The sequence below is a fragment of the Lepisosteus oculatus genome, chromosome 11 (genome assembly GCF_040954835.1).
Source record: "Lepisosteus oculatus isolate fLepOcu1 chromosome 11, fLepOcu1.hap2, whole genome shotgun sequence".
Lineage (NCBI taxonomy): Eukaryota > Metazoa > Chordata > Actinopteri > Semionotiformes > Lepisosteidae > Lepisosteus > Lepisosteus oculatus.
Genome location: NC_090706.1, coordinates 14,003,030 through 14,024,431, shown reverse-complemented (window position 1 = coordinate 14,024,431; position 21,402 = coordinate 14,003,030). Strand labels below are relative to the sequence as shown.

Genomic DNA, 21,402 nt, shown 5'->3' with positions numbered 1-21,402 from the left:
GAACTTATTTTTGCCTGGGATAACTGACTGGACCTTACTACAGAATGGGAAGATTCAGAGGAGCTGGACTGAGAGTCTCTACAGTTACTCTACAGGTCTGAGGATGATGATGATGATGGAGTGTTAATGTGAAGATACAGTGGAGCTGGACTGAGTGTCTCTACAGTTACTCTACAGGTCTGAGGATGATGTTGATGGAGTGTTAATGTGAAGATACAGAGGAGCTGGACTGAGTGTCTCTACAGTTACTCTACAGGTCTGAGGATGATGATGATGGAGTGTTAATGTGAAGATACAGAGGAGCTGGACTGAGTGTCTCTACAGTTACTCTACAGGTCTGAGGATGATGAGGATGATGGGGTGTTAATGTGAAGATACAGAGGAGCTGGACTGAGTGTCTCTACAGTTACTCTACAGGTCTGAGGATGATGATGATGATGGAGTGTTAATGTGAAGATACAGAGGAGCTGGACTGAGTGTCTCTACAGTTACTCTACAGATCTGAGGATGATGATGGAGTGTTAATGTGAAGATACAGAGGAGCTGGATTGGGTGTCCCTACTGTTACTCTTCAGATCTAATGTGATCTACACATCTCATTGCTGGACCAATTTGCTTCTCAGATAGCTCTGGTTTAGGTACTAAGCTAGAATAAGCTGTAGGAACCATTTTGCTTTTTCAGTTTTTATTCTGCGTACATTGCAAGACAAGTCTGCCTCTCTACTACATAGAAGCGAAGATCCTACGCTTACTTTAAAACGTCACTTGAAAAGAAGCAGTGCAGTGAACATCGTCCGGCCTCCGTCGCCCAGCCGTCTTGCCCTGAAGGGGGGCGCCCTGGGCCCCTCTCCGCCGGTGCGGTGTGGCCGGCAGGGTGTCGTTTCAGACCTGCGCCGGCGGCTGCGCAGGTGTTTGCACACCAGACAGAGACGAGCTTCTCGTCTCACTCCATCCCCTCCTCGAAGAGGAGCCCTCTCCATCCTGGTAGGCTCTTCGTTTACCTGCGGTTGGGATCACAAGCTGGCCTCCTTGTGTCCCTGTTTTGGGACGACCCAGGACAATCTCTTGAGTCTAAGGCAAATGATTATATTTTTTTCTATTGCGTTCCTTCTGAAGCGAGCGTCCGAGTGCTGACGGGGCTGGGAATAACCTTATTATCCTAGGATCCCCCCGCTGCCTGGGAGACCTCTTCTTCAGAACCCAGGGAAGCAGTCTGGCTTCTTCTGTTCTCAGCTTCTCTCAGCTGCATCACCTCGTTCATCAGGTCAGCAAACTGTCTCTCCTGCAGAGGAGAACACGGCTGTACATGTGGTGCGTGGCAGATCCTGCCCCCAGTCAGAGCGCGTGTCTGGGTCGGGCCTGCCGCTCAGTCGGCTGATGCTTTGATCTGGAGTGGCTTAGCCTGTGCACGTTTTACAGCTGTGCGTGTGTGAAGCTCTTTATCGAGGGAACAGCAGCGTCGACCCACCCCGATAATAGTTGAGTGATGTAATTTAATCGGCAGGCTTTTCACACTGAGCAACAGCAACGGCGTTTTTCACATGATCACGCTCTGAAATGTAAACCTGTTTCGAGTATCGCTCCCTGCACAGAATTCGGGGGGCGATGTGTAACATCAGTCACACTGGAATACCCCACCTTGGTGTGTCACCCCCACCCCAAAATGGGATGTTAGACTCCATTGTCCATCCAGTCCTAATCCTGCCGGCCAGAACTCTTCGACCCAAAACTGTTCCTTTCCTACTAATTGCTTCCCTTTAATTCACCCAGTATATTTTACTGGCCCTGTTAATCAGCCAAGCAGCCAGTTAGCCAGTGGCGTTGGGGAAAAAGCTGGGGAGGACTGGCCAGTTATCAGCCCTGTGGGATTGCACACCCCTTCAGCACCAGAGCGCTGGGCTCTTGCATAGCGGTGCCTGTACATTCACTCACACACACACCCCTCCCCCATCCTCGCTCTTACCAGCATATCCATCCTCTCGGCTGCAGCCATGGCAACACTCAGCTTCGTCTGGTCCTCCTCCCTCTCTTCCTCTATCACTCCCAGCCTGCCGAGAAAGAGAGGAGAGGGAGGCAGTCGAATGATCAGTCGATGAGCCCATTCCTTACAGACAAGTCTCTTCAACCCTGGACGGGCAGGGGGTAGGTGAATTGGCACACTGGTGAGGCTTGTGGCTCCTTGTCGATCCCGAGCCGGCTGGCCTCACATGCTTGGTGGTTTATTTCAACAGTTGGTCTGGTCCGTAGCCCCCACTCCTCACCTGAAGGTGGCGCTGGCGAGCTCCTCCTCTTTGGTGGCCAACTGGGCCTTCAGATCCTGCACCTCTGTCTGCAGCAGTGCATTCTGGTCCTGGCTCTGGGCGATGAAGTCCTCCAGCCTCTTGGCCAGCTCCAGGTCCCGCTCTGTCACCAAGTCCACATTCTGCCTGAGCTCCGAGATCTCCTGGTCGTGCTGCGAGAGAGAGAACAGCGTCCTGAATCTGGAGGGTCCTGTCCTGTCCAGGACCCTCTTTCCTCTAATCATCGCTCTGACAGTCGCAGAACGAAGAGGCTGGGCTGGAGTCCAGACTCCTCCAGCCGAGGATCGGGCTCTGGCTCTTCTGGGTGCCTGTGCGAAGAAACGAGCTGCTTGTTCTGGTTGGGGGGGGGACTACTCACCTTCTCTAGCAGGCTGAATTCTTCATGCTCAGTCTTCTCCAGAGAAGACTCCTTGTTGTCTTTGATCCAGGGGACTGGGGCTGGGTGGATTTTTCCTCTCACATCCTTCTGGGGGGAGGACAGGAGAAAAAAACAACAGATTCAGCCAGAGGAAGACAGAAGGTAAAATGTTTCCTTTCTGAGATGTACACTCCCTAGCCAAGATATTGGTAACGTGTCGTATTTCGAACCCGTGTCCTGTTCCACCTGTGCACACAGGTGCCCCACCTCATTCTTTTCTTCCTAATGGTGTGGTATGTTATTGCTGTCCGTCTCAGGTAAGGAAAGAGGCCGGTACTGAAGAATCGGTGTTCGGTGTCTGCATGCGCACGTTCATCATCCAGCATAGGGTGGTGGGGGAGCTGGAGCCTATCCCAGCATGCAGTGGGCACAAGGTGAGGTACACTCCTGACAAGGCTCCAGTCCTTCACAGGACACACGGGGACACACTCCCGCCTGGGCCGGTTTTCCCAGAAGCCAATTAACCCCCCCCAGTTATGTTTCTGGATTGTGGGAGGACACTGAGCACCTGGAATCTGGAGCAAACCAATGTGAAGGGGGGAGAACATACAGACTCCACACACACAGTGCCCCAGGTCTGGAAATGAGCCCAGGTTCAGTCATAGGGGTTAAAGTACCAGGACTGTTCATGGTGATGGAAGTTACATCATAATTGCTTACGCTTATCTATGTGGACAGTCCACTCAAAGCTCTTTACAGGTAGTGTGAACTGCCCTCCACCACCACCAGCCCCACCTGGATGATGCACCAGAACGCTCACCACACACCAGCTAGCAGTGGGGAGGAGAACTGAGTGATGAAGCCAGTCCAGACATGGGGGTTATTAGGAGGCCAGTGGGGGAGATTTAGGCAGGACCTTGGGGTAACACCCCTACTCTTTTTGAGAAACACCCTGGGATCTTTAATAGTGTCCTTCCTCATCATTTGGCAGTAAGGCCAACATTAAGACCATAGGGTGAGCGCCCCCTACTGGCTCCACTAACACCTCTTCCAGCAGCAACCTTAGTTTTTCCCAGGAGGTCTCCAATCCGGGCCCTGGCCAGGCTCACACAACTGCTGAGCTCCAGCGGGCTGCCAGCTGTGAGCTGCAGGGTGACAGAGCTAGTGGCTACATCCAGTAAAATGGATGGATACCAGTTACCCCTTTCCTGATCAAAGGGTGGGCGGGTTCTCCCTACTTTCTCGGGTTCGGAGATCTGGAAGGGTCGCGGGGGGTCCCGGTCCACGTCCATCTCGGGGGACAGGTTCTCGGTGCTGGCCTGCCGGAGGGGGGCGCGCCGCTGGTGCTTGATGCGGTCCGGCACGCTCTGGGTCCGCTGCACGCGCTTCCTGCTGGGCCCCGCGGCCCGGCCGCGCCCCCGGCCCTCCTCCAGGTGCAGCAGGGAGGCGTGCAGGGGGCTGTGGCTGCTCAGCTCGCGAGGGGGCACGTAGGTGGGCTTGCTGTGCTCCGTGATGAGGCTGTGGGGGGAACAGGCAGGGTTAGAAGAGGGCCCCCCCTTCCCAGGGCTACGCCACACCCCGACTCCCATCTCCCGAGATCCGCAAAGTCCCCACACCCTGCCACCCGGGGTGGGGGGGTATCCCCACGGCTGTGTATTTCCTTCCCTTTAACGAAGAACAAGGACCAGGGGTAGTCGCACCTCGGAGCCCAACACCATGCGGGGCTCGGAATCAAAGTGGAGAGCATGCCGAGGCTCGGGGGTTCCCCGAAAGGATCAGACCCCCCCGGGCGCTCACTCAGGGAAACAGGAGAGAGAGACCCGTTCAATTTCTGGGCTCTCACTGAGCCCCCTTGACTCACTGGTGCGTACGATACCAGGTCACTACTCACGAGTCTTAAAGTGGATTGTGCCCTTTTTGCATTTAATTGGCTGCATCAGCTGAGGAATGAAAGTGTTCACTGGCCTGACAGGATCAGTATTAAGCCTGACTTCAAACACGCTGTCCGCAGCTTGGCTGGAGCCCAACTGCTCTGCTCAGCAGCGCCTCCTGCTGCGGTGAGCGGGAGACGCTCCGCTCCTCCAGTCGGCACTGTCCCACAAGGTCAAGCGGGTGGCGTTGCTCTCGCTGTGCCGATTCGCATTCGAGAGGCGCCGAAGCCTTTGCAGAGCGGTCGGCAATCCCAGGTGAAAAACGGCGCCAGTTCATGGCCAGGACGACTCTCACCTGCTGACCGCAATGCGGGGGGCGGATGGCCCCAGCGCGTCGGCCACGGCGTTCAGGATGGAGGGCAGGGGGTGCAGCCCGTCTATGGTGTGCTGTGGGAGGAGGAGGGGAGAGGCGTCACTGCAGGGGGAAGAGGCGGTGCAGATTCACGCGGGTGTGCATGCCCGCCCCGGCCCCGCCCCCGGCCCCGCCCCCTCGACTGCTCCGCCCCCTCACCTGCTCCATGGGCGCGATGATGTCGGTGAGCAGCCCGTGCAGCACGCACAGGCGCAGGGGCAGGTCCACGTAGCCGTCGAACCTCGCCATGTCCACCTCACTGTCCGGGTTCGAGATGGCGCCCAGGAACACGCCCATTCTCTCCCAGTGCTGCTCCAGGAAGTCGTTCATGAACAGCATGTACTCCTCCTTGTCGCCGAACCTGCGGGGGAGAGAGATTGGTGAGTGTGTCACGTGTGCCCGCCCCTCCGGGCGCTGGAAGTGGGCGGTGGTCAACAGGCAGTGGGCACCAGCGGCGCCGTCAGACTCACGGGGTGAAGTTGGCGAGGTTCTGGATGACCTTGGCGGTGAGGGTGAGGGCGCGCAACGGGCCGGGGTCGGGGTACGCCTGGGTCAGCCCGAACAGGCTGGGGCTCATGATGGCCGGGCACAGGAAGCGCAGGAAGAGGGAGGCGCTGATCAGGCGTTGGGCGATCTCGCCACGCCTCTGCACCTCGCACTCCTCGCGCCACGCTGAGAAAATCTCGTTCAGCTCCACCGGGAACGAGCTGTGGAGCAGAGAGGGACACACTCTGCTGATCGGTTTTAGCAGATTCATTCCGTACAGTGAATTATCATCACTCTTTCACTCTTTCACTCTTTCATTTCCATTCAAATGGAAATTCCAAGAAACGTCCTGTTTATACAGAGAGAGACTCAGCTCAGAACTCCTTCCACCACAAGGCCCTGCTGAGCCCAGAGGAGAGCCCCCAGAGTCAGCTGGTTCTGAAGCTCACTGACACCAACCTGCCTCAGGACAGCACAGCTCAAACAACACAGATCAGTGTCTCACCCTGTCTCTCTCCCACACCTGTCTCTCTCTCACCCATGTCTGTCTCTCACCTGTAGGTCTCTGTGATTCTCTGGAAGGCCTCCTCACAGCCCTCTCTCAGGTTCTTTTGATTGCTCTGCAGTTCGGAGGGGGAGCACTTCTGGGGGTCCACCTCCCAGTTGTTCCCTGAGCCATACAGGTGCGCTATGAACTCCCCTGTGGGCAGAGAGACAGTGGTTCAGTCCTCGTGGGAAGCCGGGCAGTGGAGGGGGCAGATGCAGTTACAGAGCCGGGCGCAGGGCCGTACCCAGGGTGTCGATGAGGTATTTCTGTCCCACCAGTTTCATGTACTCGTCGATGGCCTTGGTGGCCAGGGTGTTCTCTCTGAAGATCAGAGCCTCCTTCTCTCCACAGCGCTGCAGCTCTGCTGCCCCCAGGGCTGTCAGGAACTCCTGCAGGTGCACACAGCCCGTCAGTGCCCGCTCACAACACCCTGCACACTCACTACACACTCACTGCCCACTCAGTGTCCATTCACTACCAACACCCTGTACAATCACTGCACAATCACTCACAATGCCCTGCACACACATTGCACAATCACTGCCCACTCACAACACCATACACAAACTCTGCACACTCGCTGCCAATACCCACACCTGCGGCACGTTCGTTGCACACTCACAACACACTGCACGCTCTGCACAATCACTGCCCACTCACAGCCAACACCCTGCACACTCGCTGCACACTCACTGCACACTCGCTCACAACACCCTGCGCCCTCTCTCCCCCTCACCTTGGCTTTCCCGATGCTCTGCAGGACGTGCACCAGCGCTCCGGCCAGCTCCTCCTTCTCCCGCACGGACAGCAGCGGCTCCAGGCCGGTGCACAGCTCCACGTGGTGGAAGGTGATGTACTCGGCGAACTCCTTGTACCGCTCGATGGGCAGCACGTGCAGGTTCTGGTACCGGGCCTTGATCCGGACCGAGGCCTGGGCCCCCAGCTGGGCGCCGGAGGAGCCGCCGCCGCCCTTCTCCCTGCTGGGACAGGGCAGGATGGGATACCAGCGCTCCTGGAAGGCGCGGCCGGTGATGTCGGAGAGGGGGAGGCCCACGCTGCCCAGCGGGCAGAGGACGTCGTCCTTGGCGCTGCTCTTCTTCTTGCTGTCCTCCTCCCGGAAGAGGTGCAGGGTGAGCTGGGAGACGGGGGGCAGGTTGTCCAGCTCGAAGAGCTCGCCCCAGAAGAGCTGCCCGCCCCCGCCTCCTCCGCCGGCGCCCCCCACGCCCCCTCCCCCGGCGCCATCCGTGCGCTTGGCGCTGCTGCGGCTAGTGGTGCGGGCGTACAGCGTGCCGTCCAGGTGCAGCTCACAGTAGTAGCGCTTCTTGGCCGGCAGGTCCTTGGCCTCGTTGACCCAGAGGCTGAGGGCGTTCTCGGTGCGTGCGCAGTTATCCTGTCGGGCAGACCGGGAGAGAGAAGAGAGGGGTGAGGGATAAGGAGAGGGGAATGGAAGGGAGGGGAGGAGGGCACGGGCCAGCTCTCACCTTGTTGGGCTGGGCGGCTCGGCGCAGATTCTCGATCCAGCGGTCCCGCTCTGCGGCCGAGCTGCAGCCGAAACAGTGACTGCCCTCCGAGTTTATCACCTGCAGAAAGAAGGCATCATCAGCATGGCACGCGCCAGGGCAACAGGGCTGGGGCAGGGGATCAGTCCAGGGCAAAAGGGCTGGGACAGGGGATCAGTCCAGGGCATCAGGGCTGGGGTCACTATCAGGCCAGGGAATCAGGGCTGGGGTCACTATCAGGCCAGGGCAAAAGGGCTGGGACAGGGGATCAGTCCAGGGCATCAGGGCTGGGGTCACTATCAGGCCAGGGAATCAGGGCTGGGGTCACTATCAGGCCAGGGCAAAAGGGCTGGGACAGGGGATCAGTCCAGGGCATCAGGGCTGGGGTCACTATCAGGCCAGGGCAACAGGGCTGGGGTCACTATCAGGCCAGGGCAACAGGGCTGGGACAGGGGATCAGTCCAGGGCATCAGGGCTGGGGTAGCTATCAGGCCAGGGCATCAGGGCTGGGGCAGGGGGTCACTATCAGGCCAAGGCATCAGGGCTGGGGCAGGGCTCAGTACAGGACATCGGGGCTGGGGCAGGGGGTCAGGGATAGGTCAGGTGTTGGGGCTGGGGCAGGGGGTCAGGGATAGGTCAGGTGTTGGGGCTGGGGCAGGGGTTCAGGGTCAGGTCTGGGTGTCGGAGCTGGGGCAGGTGTGGGCTCAGTGCCCACCTCAAAGCAGTACTTCTCCCCCAGGATGGAGCTGTGGACGGGCCGCACCACTGTGGTCTGGTCACTGCTGAGGTCCAGGCTGTCCGCTGCACTGACCGGGATGGCCAGCGACTCCCGGGAGTCGTGCAGACTGGTCCGGCTGGAGAGAGAGACGGAGACGACAGAGAGCTGGTGAGCAGGCGAGCGGGTTCTGGACACCTGTGCCAAGGGGTACCCCTGCACCCCAGATATGCTGAATACAGGGTGGAGGTTGAAGCCTTGGGGGAGAAGCAGGGGACAAGGATCCATGGGGAGAGTGTTTTGAAGAGAGTACATGTTGAGGGAGGGAGAATACACCTCTATCTGTCTCAGGGGGACCCCGCTCCACCCAGATTCCCCCCCACTTCCAGTTCGAGCGCTGGGGGGCAACTCCCCTCCAGGAAGCAGTGGCCTTGTGCTTCTCTTGAGCGGCAAGGCGCTATATCGCCGAAGCGCGCGGGCGGCTCGTGTACCAGTGGCCGTCCTGTCTGTTCAGCTGCGTGGAGCTCTTCCGCACGTGGCCCGGCCGGAGCCGGCGGATGATCATCGCCTGCGGGGCGGGGAGAAGAGAGCATTGTGGGAAATGTAGTACGTGCTGGCAAATCACATTGTAGTTTCTAGGGAGATTCTGTCAAGTCAGGAGTAGAGATAGGAGGCACAGTGACTCACCTTGACCCCTCCCTCAGGGCCCTTTGACCTTTGACCCACTGGAGCAGCTTGGTCTGCGAGAGACAATGATGTTTTAGTCCCTTTTCAGAAATTAATCCTTTGAACATCAGAGCTAATAAAAGTTACGCAGTAGTTCATGCTGTATGTCCTGTAAGGACCTCTAGCTACAGTTTCAGATGCACATTCTTCAAAACATCAAACCTGATTTTGACAGATTTTTAACTGTCTCTCTCAGGCTGTTGTGACTCTCGAGCAAGCTCGCTGGTTTACAGCAGACTCATGTCTCTGTCCTTTCCCAGCGCCTGTCTCTGCGTCAGCGGTACCCGAGAGCTGCTGGAATCTAATCACTGCCCGATCTGTGACCGCTGGTGGGGGTGGGGGGTAATTTCCTCCTGTGCTTCCGCTGTCACAGCCAAGGCACAAACAAGAGCCAGAAACAGAACGTCAGAGGCTCTGGTGCTCTCAGTCCCTCACAGGCGGATCTGTAGCCTCGAATCCAGGTCCAAGTGAGCGTCAATACAGGATCTGTCACAAACCACTTTACTAGACCCTACGGGGTCTCAAGAACCCGGATATGGAGATGGCAGTAAACTGTAAGGTATATTGTACAGTATATAGCCTAGGTATATAATATGTGAGGTACAGCTGTACAATCTAGGACTATAGTATGAGGTGTGTCAGTATATGCCCCAGGTATAATAGGCCTGGTGTGCAGCTACACAGACACAGCTATTTACAGTACTTATAGGTGTCGGCTACATAGACACAGCTATACACAGTACTTACAGGTGTCAGCTACACAGACTCGGCTATATACTGTACAGTACTTATAGGTGTCAGCTACACAGACTCAGCTATTTACAGTACTTATAGGTGTCGGCTACATAGACACAGCTATATACAGTACTTAGAGGTGTCAGCTACAAAGACTCGGCTATATACTGTACAGTACTTATAGGTGTCAGCTACACAGACTCAGCTATTTACAGTACTTATAGGTGTCGGCTACATAGACACAGCTATATACAGTACTTAGAGGTGTCAGCTACACAGACTCGGCTATATACTGTACAGTACTTATAGGTGTCAGCTACACAGACTCAGCTATATACAGTACTTATAGGTGTCAGCTACACAGACTCAGCTATATACAGTACTTATAGGTGTCAGCTACACAGACTCAGCTATATACAGTACTTATAGGTGTCAGCTACACAAACTCAGCTATATACAGTACTTATAGGTGTCAGCTACACAGACTCAGCTATATACAGTACTTATAGGTGTCAGCTACACAGACTCAGCTATATACAGTACTTATAGGTGTCGGCTACACAGACTCGGCTATTTTCAGTACTTATAGGTGTCAGCTACACAGACTCAGCTATATACAGTACTTATAGGTGTCGGCTACACAGACTCGGCTATTTTCAGTACTTATAGGTGTCGGCTACACAGACTCGGCTATTTTCAGTACTTATAGGTGTCAGCTACACAGACTCGGCTATATACAGTACTTACAGGTGTCAGCTACACAGACTCAGCTATATACAGTACTTATAGGTGTCAGCTACACAAACTCAGCTATATACAGTACTTATAGGTGTCAGCTACACAAACTCAGCTATATACAGTACTTATAGGTGTCAGCTACACAGACTCGGCTATATACTGTACAGTACTTATAGGTGTCAGCTACACAAACTCAGCTATATACAGTACTTATAGGTGTCAGCTACACAGACTCAGCTATATACAGTACTTATAGGTGTCGGCTACACAGACTCAGCTATATACAGTACTTATAGTTGTCGGCTACACAGACTCAGCTATATACAGTACTTATAGGTGTCGGCTACACAAACTCAGCTATATACAGTACTTATAGGTGTCAGCTACACAGGCAGCTATTTTCAGTACTTAGAGGTGTCGGCTACACAGACTCAGCTATATACAGTACTTATAGGTGTCAGCTACACAGACTCAGCTATATACAGTACTTATAGGTGTCGGCTACACAGACTCAGCTATATACAGTACTTAGAGGTGCTCAGCTGAGTCTGTGAGGAAGACTGTCACAGGATGTGGCTTGAGCTCCTCTCACACTCAGCAGTCTCACCCTCCTGCACAGGCCCGCAGGGAGGGCGCGAGGACCAGCCAAGCCTGACCCACCCAGTCAGAACACAACCGGAACCCCTCTGTCAACAAGCTCATTCATTCATGGGGTTCAAGCAGGTGGAAAACTAGATAGGAAAGTAGAAACCCAGCTTTTCAGATCTTGAGCTTCTTCATGTAATATGTTTAATTATTTCACCTTGGGATTAGAACTGTGGTTTGCTTGAGGTCTCTAGAGATTCTTCAGAAACAAGAACAGACTCCCACAGTGCAAAGCTGTCTGACTCACTTCAGGTTTTAGAACATTGTATTTTTACCCCAATTTCATTGGGCTTTACTGCACTGTGCTTTTACCCTGATCTCACTGGGCTTTACTACACTAGACTGTGCTGTTTACCCCGATCTCACTGGGCTTTACTGCTCTTAACTGTGCTCTTACCCTGATCTCAATGGACTTTACTACACTGGACTGTGCTTTTACCCTGATCTCACTGGACTACTGCACTGGACTGTGGTTTTACCCTGATCTCACTGGGCTTCACTGACCTAGACTGTGCTTTTACCCTGATCTCACTGGGCTTTACTACATTGGACTGTGCTTTACTACACTGGACTGTGCTTTTACCCTGATCTCACTGGACTTTACTGCTCTTAACTGTGCTCTTACCCTGATCTCAATGGACTTTACTACGCTGGACTGTGCTTTTACTCTGATCTCACTGGACTTTACTACACTGGACTGTGCTTTTACCCTGATCTCACTGGGCTTTACTGCTCTTAACTGTGCTCTTACCCTGATCTCAATGGACTTTACTACACTGGACTGTACTTTAACCCTGATCTCACTGGACTTTACTACGCTGGACTGTGCTTTTACTCTGATCTCACTGGACTTTACTACACTGGACTGTGCTTTTACCCTGATCTCACTGGGCTTTAGTGCACTGACTGTGCTTTTACCCTGACCTCAATGATTTAATCTCTCCCTACTGGTCAGAACGGGTGGTGGTCTGTGGTCCTGTGATGGCTGGTGTTGATGTTTTCTCTGGCCACGTATCAAATACCAGCTCAAAGAGAAGACATGATTCAGGTGCCCACCCACTATTTTAAGTCATTTTTCAGTGCCAGTTGATCCATGTGAGTGATCCATCTGCAGTGCTTTTCAGACGTACTATCTCAATATATACTGTACACTATTTCTGTAAAAGCTCCTTGTTGTATCAACTTGTAAACTTGTAATAACAGACTAAGCTCTATTAATTGGTTATTATTAGTAGTAGCAAAAGAAGAAATAATAATTCTTTGCATTTAAAAAGCACCTCATCCCAAGGAGTCCCAAAGCTACAAGCAGCTGCTGCACAACTACACTCTGATCTTGGAGTGTGCTGTAAGTACATACATTATAAAACATTGTCTAAAGGATCACCAGTACAACCAGAAATCAGCTCATTAATCAAGTAATTGAGTTCAAGGTTGATTCTACATTCTTGCTTCTGGAAAGTCAGTCTTGTAAATACAGTGTAGGCGTAGACTCTACAATGACTGTGTCTCTGGCAGGAACAGAGTCAGATATATTGATTAGTTGTCCTATATAACCTCAATCACAGTCTATCAAGAGCCTGGAGGATCGACTGTTAAGACATAACATGCCTGTCAGCAGAGTGACCAAACTGCACAAGCAAACAGACAAGCTCGGCACACTCTGACCAACATGAGAGCAGCACTCTTCCCTCAGTCGATAATGTAGCAGTTAAACGGATCGATCAATTGATCAATGAGATGATCAGCAATGGGCGCCAGCCCTGTTCTTACCGGGAGAGGCTCCGCAGATAGCCCAGCGTCTGAAACCCATGTCCCGCAGACAGACAGTGTGAGAGTTCGCACCCTGCAGCTCAGCGCCTCTCTCTCCAATACCCAACAGCCCACCTCACGCCCCCCGTCTGACCCAGGTGGGGACACTGCTGGCCAGCTGCTCCACAGGCGTCCAAACACACGGCCCCACACGCACACGCTCTCCTGCAATCCCCTGTGCTCTGTCGTGCCCAGCCTGTCTCTATCGCCCCATCAGAGGAAACGTCAGAGACCCGGGAGGCAGCAAAATCACGTCAGCGTTCCCTGCCGACATGCTGCAGCTCACACGCTGCAGAACAGAGCCCAGAGGATTTCATCCGAGCCCAAAACCCTCTGACCGCGACTCCTGCCTCAGCGCAGGTCAGGATCTTCACATGCAGGTTCAAGATGTCTAGACCCCTCTGTCCGGGAGTGTAAACACAGACGTTTCAAGGTGTGCTGCCGAGAACCAGTTTTGGAGAGACTCAGCGCTGTGCTGTGCGTGGGACCGGGCTCAGTCTGAGCCAGTTGACAGCGGAAACCATGTAGGTAGCAGACTTTCCCCCTTCTTCAAACACAATCCACCCGCCCACTTTCGAACCTCTGGGAGAGTTGAGTTGCCCTAGCAGGGGGATGATGAGACAGGTGGTCGCGCCTCACTTCCTGTCTGGTGTTGTAGTGTTTGAGGCTGCACCATTGCGTGCTTGGTGTTGTGATGGGCCCATGTCTCCGTCTGTGTCGGGAGCCAGTGACGAGCCTGTGACAGGGCTGTGTTGTGCTGGTGTCAATCCGGTGTTGAGCCTGGGTGAGGCCGGTGTTGGGCCTGTGTCTGACCTGTGTGTCAGACTGCATCTTGGCCTGTGTCTGGCATGTGTCTCAGACTGGTCTTGGCCTGTGTCTGGCCTGTGTCTCAGACTGGTCTTGGCCTGTGCCTGACCTGTGTCTCAGACTGGTCTTGGCCTGTGTCTGGCCTGTGTCTCAGACTGGTCTTGGCCCGTGTCTGGCCTGTGTCTCAGACTGGTCTTGGCCCGTGTCTGGCCTGTGTCTCAGACTGGTCTTGGCCTGTGCCTGACCTGTGTCTCAGATTGTGTCTTGGCCTGTGTCTGGCCTGTGTTTCAGACTGGTCTTGGCCTGTGTCTGGCCTGTGTCTCAGACTGCGTCTTGGCCCGTTCCTGACCTGTGTCTCAGATTGTGTCTTGGCCCGTGTCTGGCCTGTGTCTCAGACTGGTCTTGGCCCGTGTCTGGCCTGTGTCTCAGACTGGTCTTGGCCTGTGCCTGACCTGTGTCTCAGACTGGTCTTGAGCTGTGTCTTGGCCTGTGTCTGGTGCGTGCACTCTGAGTCTCGCCCATACTGACCCAGGGTTCCATGGCTGTCCGTGAGGTTCTGCAGGCTGAGAGTCGACTGGCAGCCGCTCATGCGGTTCACGGTCCGAAAGAATGCCTGGAGAGGTGAACACAGAGAAGAGGTAGTGAGGAGAGGGGTGCGAACTGTGCACTGTGCAGCAATGGCACTTAGATGCTCATAGGGGGCACTATGGGAACACTGTCTCATGGGCTCCTTCTCATACTGTACATGACAGTGGTGCTGACAACACCATCCACCAGTGTCCACCAGAGAGCAGTGGCATGAGTGCAATCTCATGGGTCAATAGCACCCTCAAGTAGACCTATCAGTGATGTTAGCGCCCCCTGGGGGACCCTGGGGACATTGGTGCCCTGCTGTAGGTGTCAGCGATGTTAGCGCCCCCTGGGGGACGCTGGGACACGTTGCTGTTCTGCTGTAGGTCTCAGTGATGGTTTTTCTCCCTGCTAGGCTCCGGTGTCCTTTATGTGTTCCTGAACTTTTCCAAAGGTTTGCCAGTGATTGCCCTGATGTGCTGGGGAGTATCCTAATGATACTATCCCAGTGCCAGAAATCATGCGGGAAAGCACAGCCTCCCATTTTAAAACTGAAATTCGTTATTGCAAACTTCCACCCATTTTCTAACTGCTGCTTCCAGTCCAGGCTCGAGGGGGAGCTGGAGATCTTCCTGGTTAGCAACGAGAGCAAAACAGGGTACAGCCTGGGACGCCAGCCCATCACAGGGCAGACACACACAGTCACACACTCACACCAGGGCTCAGACACACACAGTCACACACTCACACCAGGGCTCAGATACAGACGCACACAGTCACACACTCTCACACACTCACCCCAGGGCTCACACACACAGTCACACACTCTCACACAATCACACCAGGGCTCAGACAATGACGCACACAGTCACACACTCACACACACTCACACCAGGGCTCACACAGTCACACACTCACACACACTCACACCAGGGCTCACACAGTCACACACTCACACACACTCACACCAGGGCTCAGACACACACAGTCACACACTCTCACACACTCACCCCAGGGCTCACACACACACAGTCACACACTCACACCAGGGCTCAGACACAGACGCACACAGTCACACACTCACACCAGGGCTCAGACACAGTCACACACTCACACCAGGGCCAGTTATCCCAGAAGCCAGTTAACCCACCAGCCTGTCTGGACTGCGGGAGGAAACCAGAGCACCTGGAGGAAACCCATGCGCACACAGGTAGAACATGCAAACTCCACACAGACAGGCAAGGGAATAACCCCAGAAATTGAGCCCAGGGCCCCAGCGCTGCGAGCAGCAAAGCTAACCCCACAACCATGCTGCATTTACTGAAAACTATTTAGGAATTAATTTGGCTTTTTTTGTGAAAAAATTGAAACCTTCGAGATGGTTTTGCTGTCAAACGCTACTTACTTGTTAACTCTGCATGCAGATCACGTTGGAACGTTTCTGCGGTGAACCGTCTGCCACACAACCTGTATTAAATCACTCCCACATCCCATCACGTTACTCATTATAGAGACTAGGGAGCAGGAAGGGCCGCATCGTGTCTCAATTCTTGGGAACATGAATGCGAGTTGCATCAACATGGCGACTTACAGTATTTTCACAAAGTTCATGATTTTGTGCTTATTTCGAAATTTGTTTTTTTCCAATACCATCAATGAATGTCATTGTGTTATCGAGATGTAATAACTGGTCTGAGAAACCGGGGCCGCTCTGCCCCTTTAAGAGGAGATCTGTTTGCACTATGCCTCTGTCTTGCCTCCTCTCACCTCGTCGTCCCGAGAGATCATGATCTGTCCGTCCGTCAGCGCACAGCAGGAGATGTCCCAGAACGGCACCTCGGGCTGGGGTGTCCAGGAGATTCGGGTAAAGGGTGCTGCTGTGGGGGCAGCAGCAGAGGGCGAAGCGGAGGTGCTGGTGTCTGTCAACACAGAACACAGAACAGGACGGTGAGTCAACACCACAGCCCACAGAGAGCTTCGAGGGAGTGCTGTCCAGACAGTCAGGCCGGATCTGGACAGACTGTGGGCAGGGAACTGCAGCTCTTCAGTGTGAGACAGGAGTTCGTTTTCTGTTCAGTGTGGAACAGAGGAGTTCGGTTCTGTTCAGTGTGGGGAGAGGAGTTTGGTTCTGTACAGGGTGAGACAGAGGAGTTCAGTTCTGTAGAGAGTGAGACAGAGGAGTTTGGTTCTGTACAGAGTGAGACAGAGGAGTTCAGTTCTATACAGTGTGAGACAGAGGAGTTCGATTCTGTTCAGAGTGAGATAGAGGAGTTCGGTTCTGTTCAGTGTGGGACAGGAGTTCAGTTCTGTACAGAGTGAGACAGAGGAGTTCGGTTCTGTTCAGTGTGGGACAGAGGAGTTCAGTTCTGTTCAGTGTGGGACAGAGGAGTTTGGTTCTGTACAGAGTGAGACAAAGGAGTTCAGTTCTGTAGAGAGTGAGACAGAGGAGTTTGGTTCTGTACAGAGTGAGACAGAGGAGTTCAGTTCTATACAGTGTGAGACAGAGGAGTTCGATTCTGTTCAGAGTGAGATAGAGGAGTTCGGTTCTGTTCAGTGTGGGACAGGAGTTCAGTTCTGTACAGAGTGAGACAGAGGAGTTCAGTTCTGTACAGAGTGAGACAGAGGAGTTTGGTTCTGTACAGAGTGAGACAAAGGAATTTCAGGCTCCGGATCCTGAGTGGTTCCTGACCGTGTGCCTCTTGGAGTCTGTTAGCCTAGAGGACCAGTGGAAGTATTTAAGAGCAGGAGGCACTCTTTAGCACACAGCTCAGGGGGAGTCTGGAACAGAGCTGTGGACGCTGATAACCAGCAATCCTTCCAGCAGCGCAGAGTGATCAGTCAGACCAGTATGCTTACTGAGCCATACGACCAGCACGATGAGCTGAGTGCTGCCCTCATCTGCACAGTGAATTGTATGTTTGACTTTATTCACATATTTAGTTTTCTTTCTCATCACAGCTTGTCTCTTATTTGCTAATGGGTGCGTGTTGTGTTCAGTGTGTTATGTGTTGGGTTATGTCCTCTACCCGCCGGACAGTAAAAGTAAGTAAACGTGTTCTGCAGGAGCTGATCAGCCATATCAAACAACATGCAAGTACAAAAAAAGTACTTTACAGTGAGTTCAAGTACAGAAAGTTTGCAGTAACACAAAACGGAAATATACTCTTTCCTCCCCTCTCTCCTCCCCTCTCCTTCTGATCTCAGAAAACAAACAATGACTCACGTCTACCACTAGGTGGGGCTACAGCACCAACATGAGCAGCTTCTCAACTGGAGGCCTCTTCCATCTGACCTACTTTGATTAAACTGAAGTCACGTCTCAAATTCCCCACCAGGCCAGAATCCTGCAGTCTCGCTCCCCCGGAAATGCTTGTGCTGCTGTGTAACCGTTTATAGCGTGTACCAGCCATGAATTTGACACCGACAGAGAGGTGGAAGTTTTGTGCTGTGTCAGTCAAGGAAACCCATCTGTTCAGGGACATTTCAGTCAAGGCAGATGGGTTTTGACTGAACTCCCAGTGACTGAACCCAGCTGGGAGTCAACATCCTCGTGAGGGAACCCAGTAGGTGACATACATCCCCAGTGTGTGTGGGAGCCCCCAGTGTATGTGGGACCCCCAGTGTGAGGGGGAGCCCCAGAAGCTATGTGAGTCCCCAGTATGAGGGGGAGCCCCAGAAGCTGTGTGAGCCCCCAGTGTGTGTGTGTGAGCCCCCAGTGTGTGTGTGAGCCCTGAGGACTGGTCAGTGCGTGAGAGAGAGACAGGAAGTGCGCTCCAGACAGAAGGCTATCGAGGAGAGAAGCTCAGCGGCCGGTCTGCTGCCCCTCACCTTCTGTGCTGCAGGTGGCGCTGTTCCCACTCTTCCCAGCGGCCGCGCGCGGCTTCTTGAACTTCTGGGAGACGGAGCGCAGGTACTTCCGAAACAGGGCCCCCTTCTGCTGCGGCCCCAGGGCCGGGGAGCCGCGGCCCTCGGCGGGGGGGCTCTGGCCTCGCGCGGGGGCGGGGGCGGTGGAGAAGAGGGCCCCGGGGGGCTCCGACAGGGCTCGGCGGAAGGGGTTCTTCCGGGGCGCAGAGGCGGGCTTGTCGCCTTTGGCGTCCTCCGGTTTGCTAGGGGGCGCCACCCTGTCCTGCGGGTCCTCGCTGTGAGCCTTGCGCCATTGCATTCTGCTCCACTTGGAGGGCTGGGCGGCCGTGGCGCTGCCGCTGGCGCCCTTGTCCCCCGGAGGCGCCCCCGCTGTCTCGGAGGGCGAGCGGACCCCCGTGTGCCACTTGTAGGTCCGGAGCAAGGAAGCGTCGTCACTGGGCTCGGGTGGCCCGGGGTTCGAGGGAGTTGACGGGGCCTTCTCCAGGGACCCAGAGTCTTCGGGCGTCTCTGGCTCCGCCTGCTCCACTTCCATTTCTCCGCTGGTGCCCATCTGGACTGCTCCCTGCTCTCTGTCCCTGTCCACCGGTCAGTGTCCTTCTCTCTCTCTGTCCCTGTCCACCAGTCAGTGTCCTTCTCTCTCTCTGTCCCTGTCCACCGGTCAGTGTCCTTCTCTCTCTCTGTCCCTGTCCACCGGTCAGTGTCCTTCTCTCTCTCTGTCCCTGTCTACTGGTCAGTGTCCTTCTCTCTCTCTGTCCCTGTCCACTGGTCAGTGTCCTTGTCTCTCTCTCACGCGTCCCCCAGGGCACAGTGTGTCCCCGTCCCTCACTGCTCACTGTTATCACTCTTATTATCCACTGCCACCCTCCGGCCCCGCGCTGCCGCCGGCCTCTTCCTCTCTGACGGAGCTCTGTGCAGTTGTGCAACCTCCCGCTCCTGTCCGCGCACACTACACAAACTTGACACACGCCCCACCAACACCAAAGGCACTCTTCGCCAGCGCTCCTCGGCTGAGCCGCCTGGCTCTCTTCGTCCTCCTGGACTGCCTGTCCCCTCCGTCTCTCCTCCCTCTCTGCCTGTCCCTCTGCTTCCCTTGCGTGGCCCGAGCGACCCGGAGCTGCGCTGGTCTCGTGGCGCTCGGGGCTCCTCTTTCTCTGCGTTTCGGGGGGCTCAAGCCCTTTCTTCTTGTCGGCCACGATTGTTTTTTGTCCTCCGTCTGGGTACCCTTCTCTCAGTCACTCCTCCATCCGTCGGTTGTCTTAATGGCTTAATCTGCCCTCGCATCAGCTCCGTGGTTTGGTCCTTCCCCCTCCCCACCTCTGTCTCACTTGCTGTACCTCTTCTTCAGACAGGAAGCGGCTGTTGCCATGGAGCCTTAGTTTTGTCCAATCAGGACGGGCATGTTGCTATCGCAGAGCGAGTTTGAAGCTGCAGGAAAACCACAGCGCTCTCGGGTGTAACGCCCGACCTGTTACAGATCGGAAATCTCACCATTTTTAGCTATAGACATTCTTTTCAGCATGACAACACAACTTCTCATGATGGTGGTAAGGTGATAACCCAAACAAAGCAGCAAGGGCTTTCTCAGTATCTCTCTCCCTTTGTCCCTCTCCTCTCACACTCCCCCTGATTTCACACACTGACACACACCTGACTGGACTGGAGACACTGCTGTCCCTCTCCTCTCACACTCCCCCTGATTTCACACACTGACACACACCTGACTGGACTGGAGACACTGCTGTCCCTCTCCTCTCACACTCCCCCTGAATTCACACACTGACACACCCCTGACTGGACTGGAGACACTGCTGTCCCTCTCCTCTCACACTCCCCCTGATTTCACACACTGACACACACCTGACTGGACTGGAGACACTGCTGTCCCTCTCCTCTCACACTCCCCCTGATTTCACACACTGACACACACCTGACTGGACTGGAGACACTGCTGTCCCTCTCCTCTCACACTCCCCCTGAATTCACACACTGACACACCCCTGACTGGACTGGAGACACTGCTGTCCCTCTCCTCTCACACTCCCCCTGATTTCACACACTGACACACACCTGACTGGACTGGAGACACTGCTGTCCCTCTCCTCTCACACTCCCCCTGAATTCACACACTGACACACACCTGACTGGACTGGAGACACTGCTGTCCCTCTCCTCTCACACTCCCCCTGAATTCACACACTGACACACCCCTGACTGGACTGGAGACACTGCTGTTCCTCTCCTCTCACACTCCCCCTGAATTCACACACACTGACACACACCTGACTGGACTGGAGACACTGCTGTCCCTCTCCTCTCACACTCCCCCTGATTTCACACACTGACACACACCTGACTGGACTGGAGACACTGCTGTCCCTCTCCTCTCACACTCCCCCTGAATTCACACACTGACACACCCCTGACTGGACTGGACACACTGCTGTCCCTCTCCTCTCACACTCCCCCTGAATTCACACACTGACACACCCCTGACTGGACTGGAGACACTGCTGTCCCTCTCCTCTCACACTCCCCCTGAATTCACACACTGACACACACCTGACTGGACTGGAGACACTGCTGTCCCTCTCCTCTCACACTCCCCCTGAATTCACACACTTACACACCTGACTGGAGTGGAGACATGACTTCATCAGTGCTATCGGTTAGTGTTGAATTGCCATGGCAATTGCTTCAGTTAGAAAATGTAAGGTTGTATTGTAATGTCTCAGGGTGTCAGGAAGAACCCTGTTGACTGTGTTCCAGGGAATTCCCGGTTTTCTCCTCCTCATCCTTATTGGACAGAGCAGACCCATGTCACAGAAGAGCGCCTGTCCTCTGTTTGTGTTTCTTGTCTTGTCTTTAACACTTACTTCCTTTCACGGCCCTCACACTTCCTGGCAGCCAGGTCTGTGGCTGCGTGCTGCTGTCATGAAGCCACTTCCTGTCCCACTGCACATGGGCAAGACGAGATTAACCCCTCGCCTGCCGGGCACGATGGAGAAGACCTGATTCACTATGGAGCCACAGTTTGCCTCCAGCTTTAACTTCATTCACCTCCGTGTCCCTGGCAGGTTAATTGGTTTTATATATTTGATTCATTCCAATATATTTAACACTTTTTATCCTGATCTGCGAAGGCTTCATAGTTAAGACCCAAGAAAGGTCGGAGGTGGGAAGTGGGGCAGCAGTGTGGAGCACTGGTTTGGGTTCTGGACTCTTAACTGGAAGGCTGTGGGCTTGAACCCCAGGAGAGGTCCTGCTGTTGTACCCTTGAGCAAGTTACACACCTGAGCTCTTCCACTTAAATAGCCAGGTGC

The 21,402-nt window shown here is 54.5% G+C and overlaps 1 protein-coding gene across 2 annotated transcripts; it reads right to left on the bottom strand.

Annotated features, from left to right (window-relative positions):
• Positions 1-668: 668 nt before the first annotated feature.
• On the bottom strand, positions 669-19,413 carry rasal3 (RAS protein activator like 3). 2 transcript variants are annotated; one of them, XM_015349000.2, is made up of 18 exons: positions 18,047-19,413; positions 15,986-16,137; positions 14,177-14,261; positions 8,876-8,928; positions 8,680-8,756; positions 8,189-8,327; positions 7,456-7,554; positions 6,711-7,364; positions 6,219-6,363; positions 5,983-6,127; positions 5,412-5,648; positions 5,101-5,302; positions 4,885-4,976; positions 3,897-4,176; positions 2,659-2,766; positions 2,262-2,452; positions 1,964-2,048; positions 669-1,282 (listed from the first exon to the last, which is right to left on the bottom strand). In XM_015349000.2, the coding sequence occupies exons 1-18, from the start codon at positions 18,630-18,632 to the stop codon at positions 1,160-1,162; spliced, it is 3,453 nt and encodes a 1,150-aa protein (XP_015204486.2). In that variant the 5' UTR covers positions 18,633-19,413; the 3' UTR covers positions 669-1,159. The 2 variants fall into 2 exon arrangements, with proteins under 2 accessions (XP_015204486.2, XP_015204487.2); XM_015349001.2 differs by lacking the exons at positions 14,177-14,261; positions 15,986-16,137; positions 18,047-19,413 and adding an exon at positions 12,803-13,645.
• Between the last annotated feature and the right edge of the window lie 1,989 nt (positions 19,414-21,402).

What these genes read in the sequence shown, in the direction of transcription:
- rasal3 (XM_015349000.2), bottom strand. Translation starts at nt 18,632, where the DNA reads ATGGGCACCAGCGGAGAAATGGAAGTGGAGCAGGCGGAGCCAGAGACG. An exon ending in AGAATCACAGAGACCTACAG is followed by an intron (nt 5,649 to 5,982) that starts GTGAGAGACAGA and finishes TCTGCTCCACAG; the next exon opens with CTCGTTCCCGGTGGAGCTGA. An exon ending in AATTCAGCCTGCTAGAGAAG is followed by an intron (nt 2,453 to 2,658) that starts GTGAGTAGTCCC and finishes TCTCTCTCGCAG; the next exon opens with CACGACCAGGAGATCTCGGA.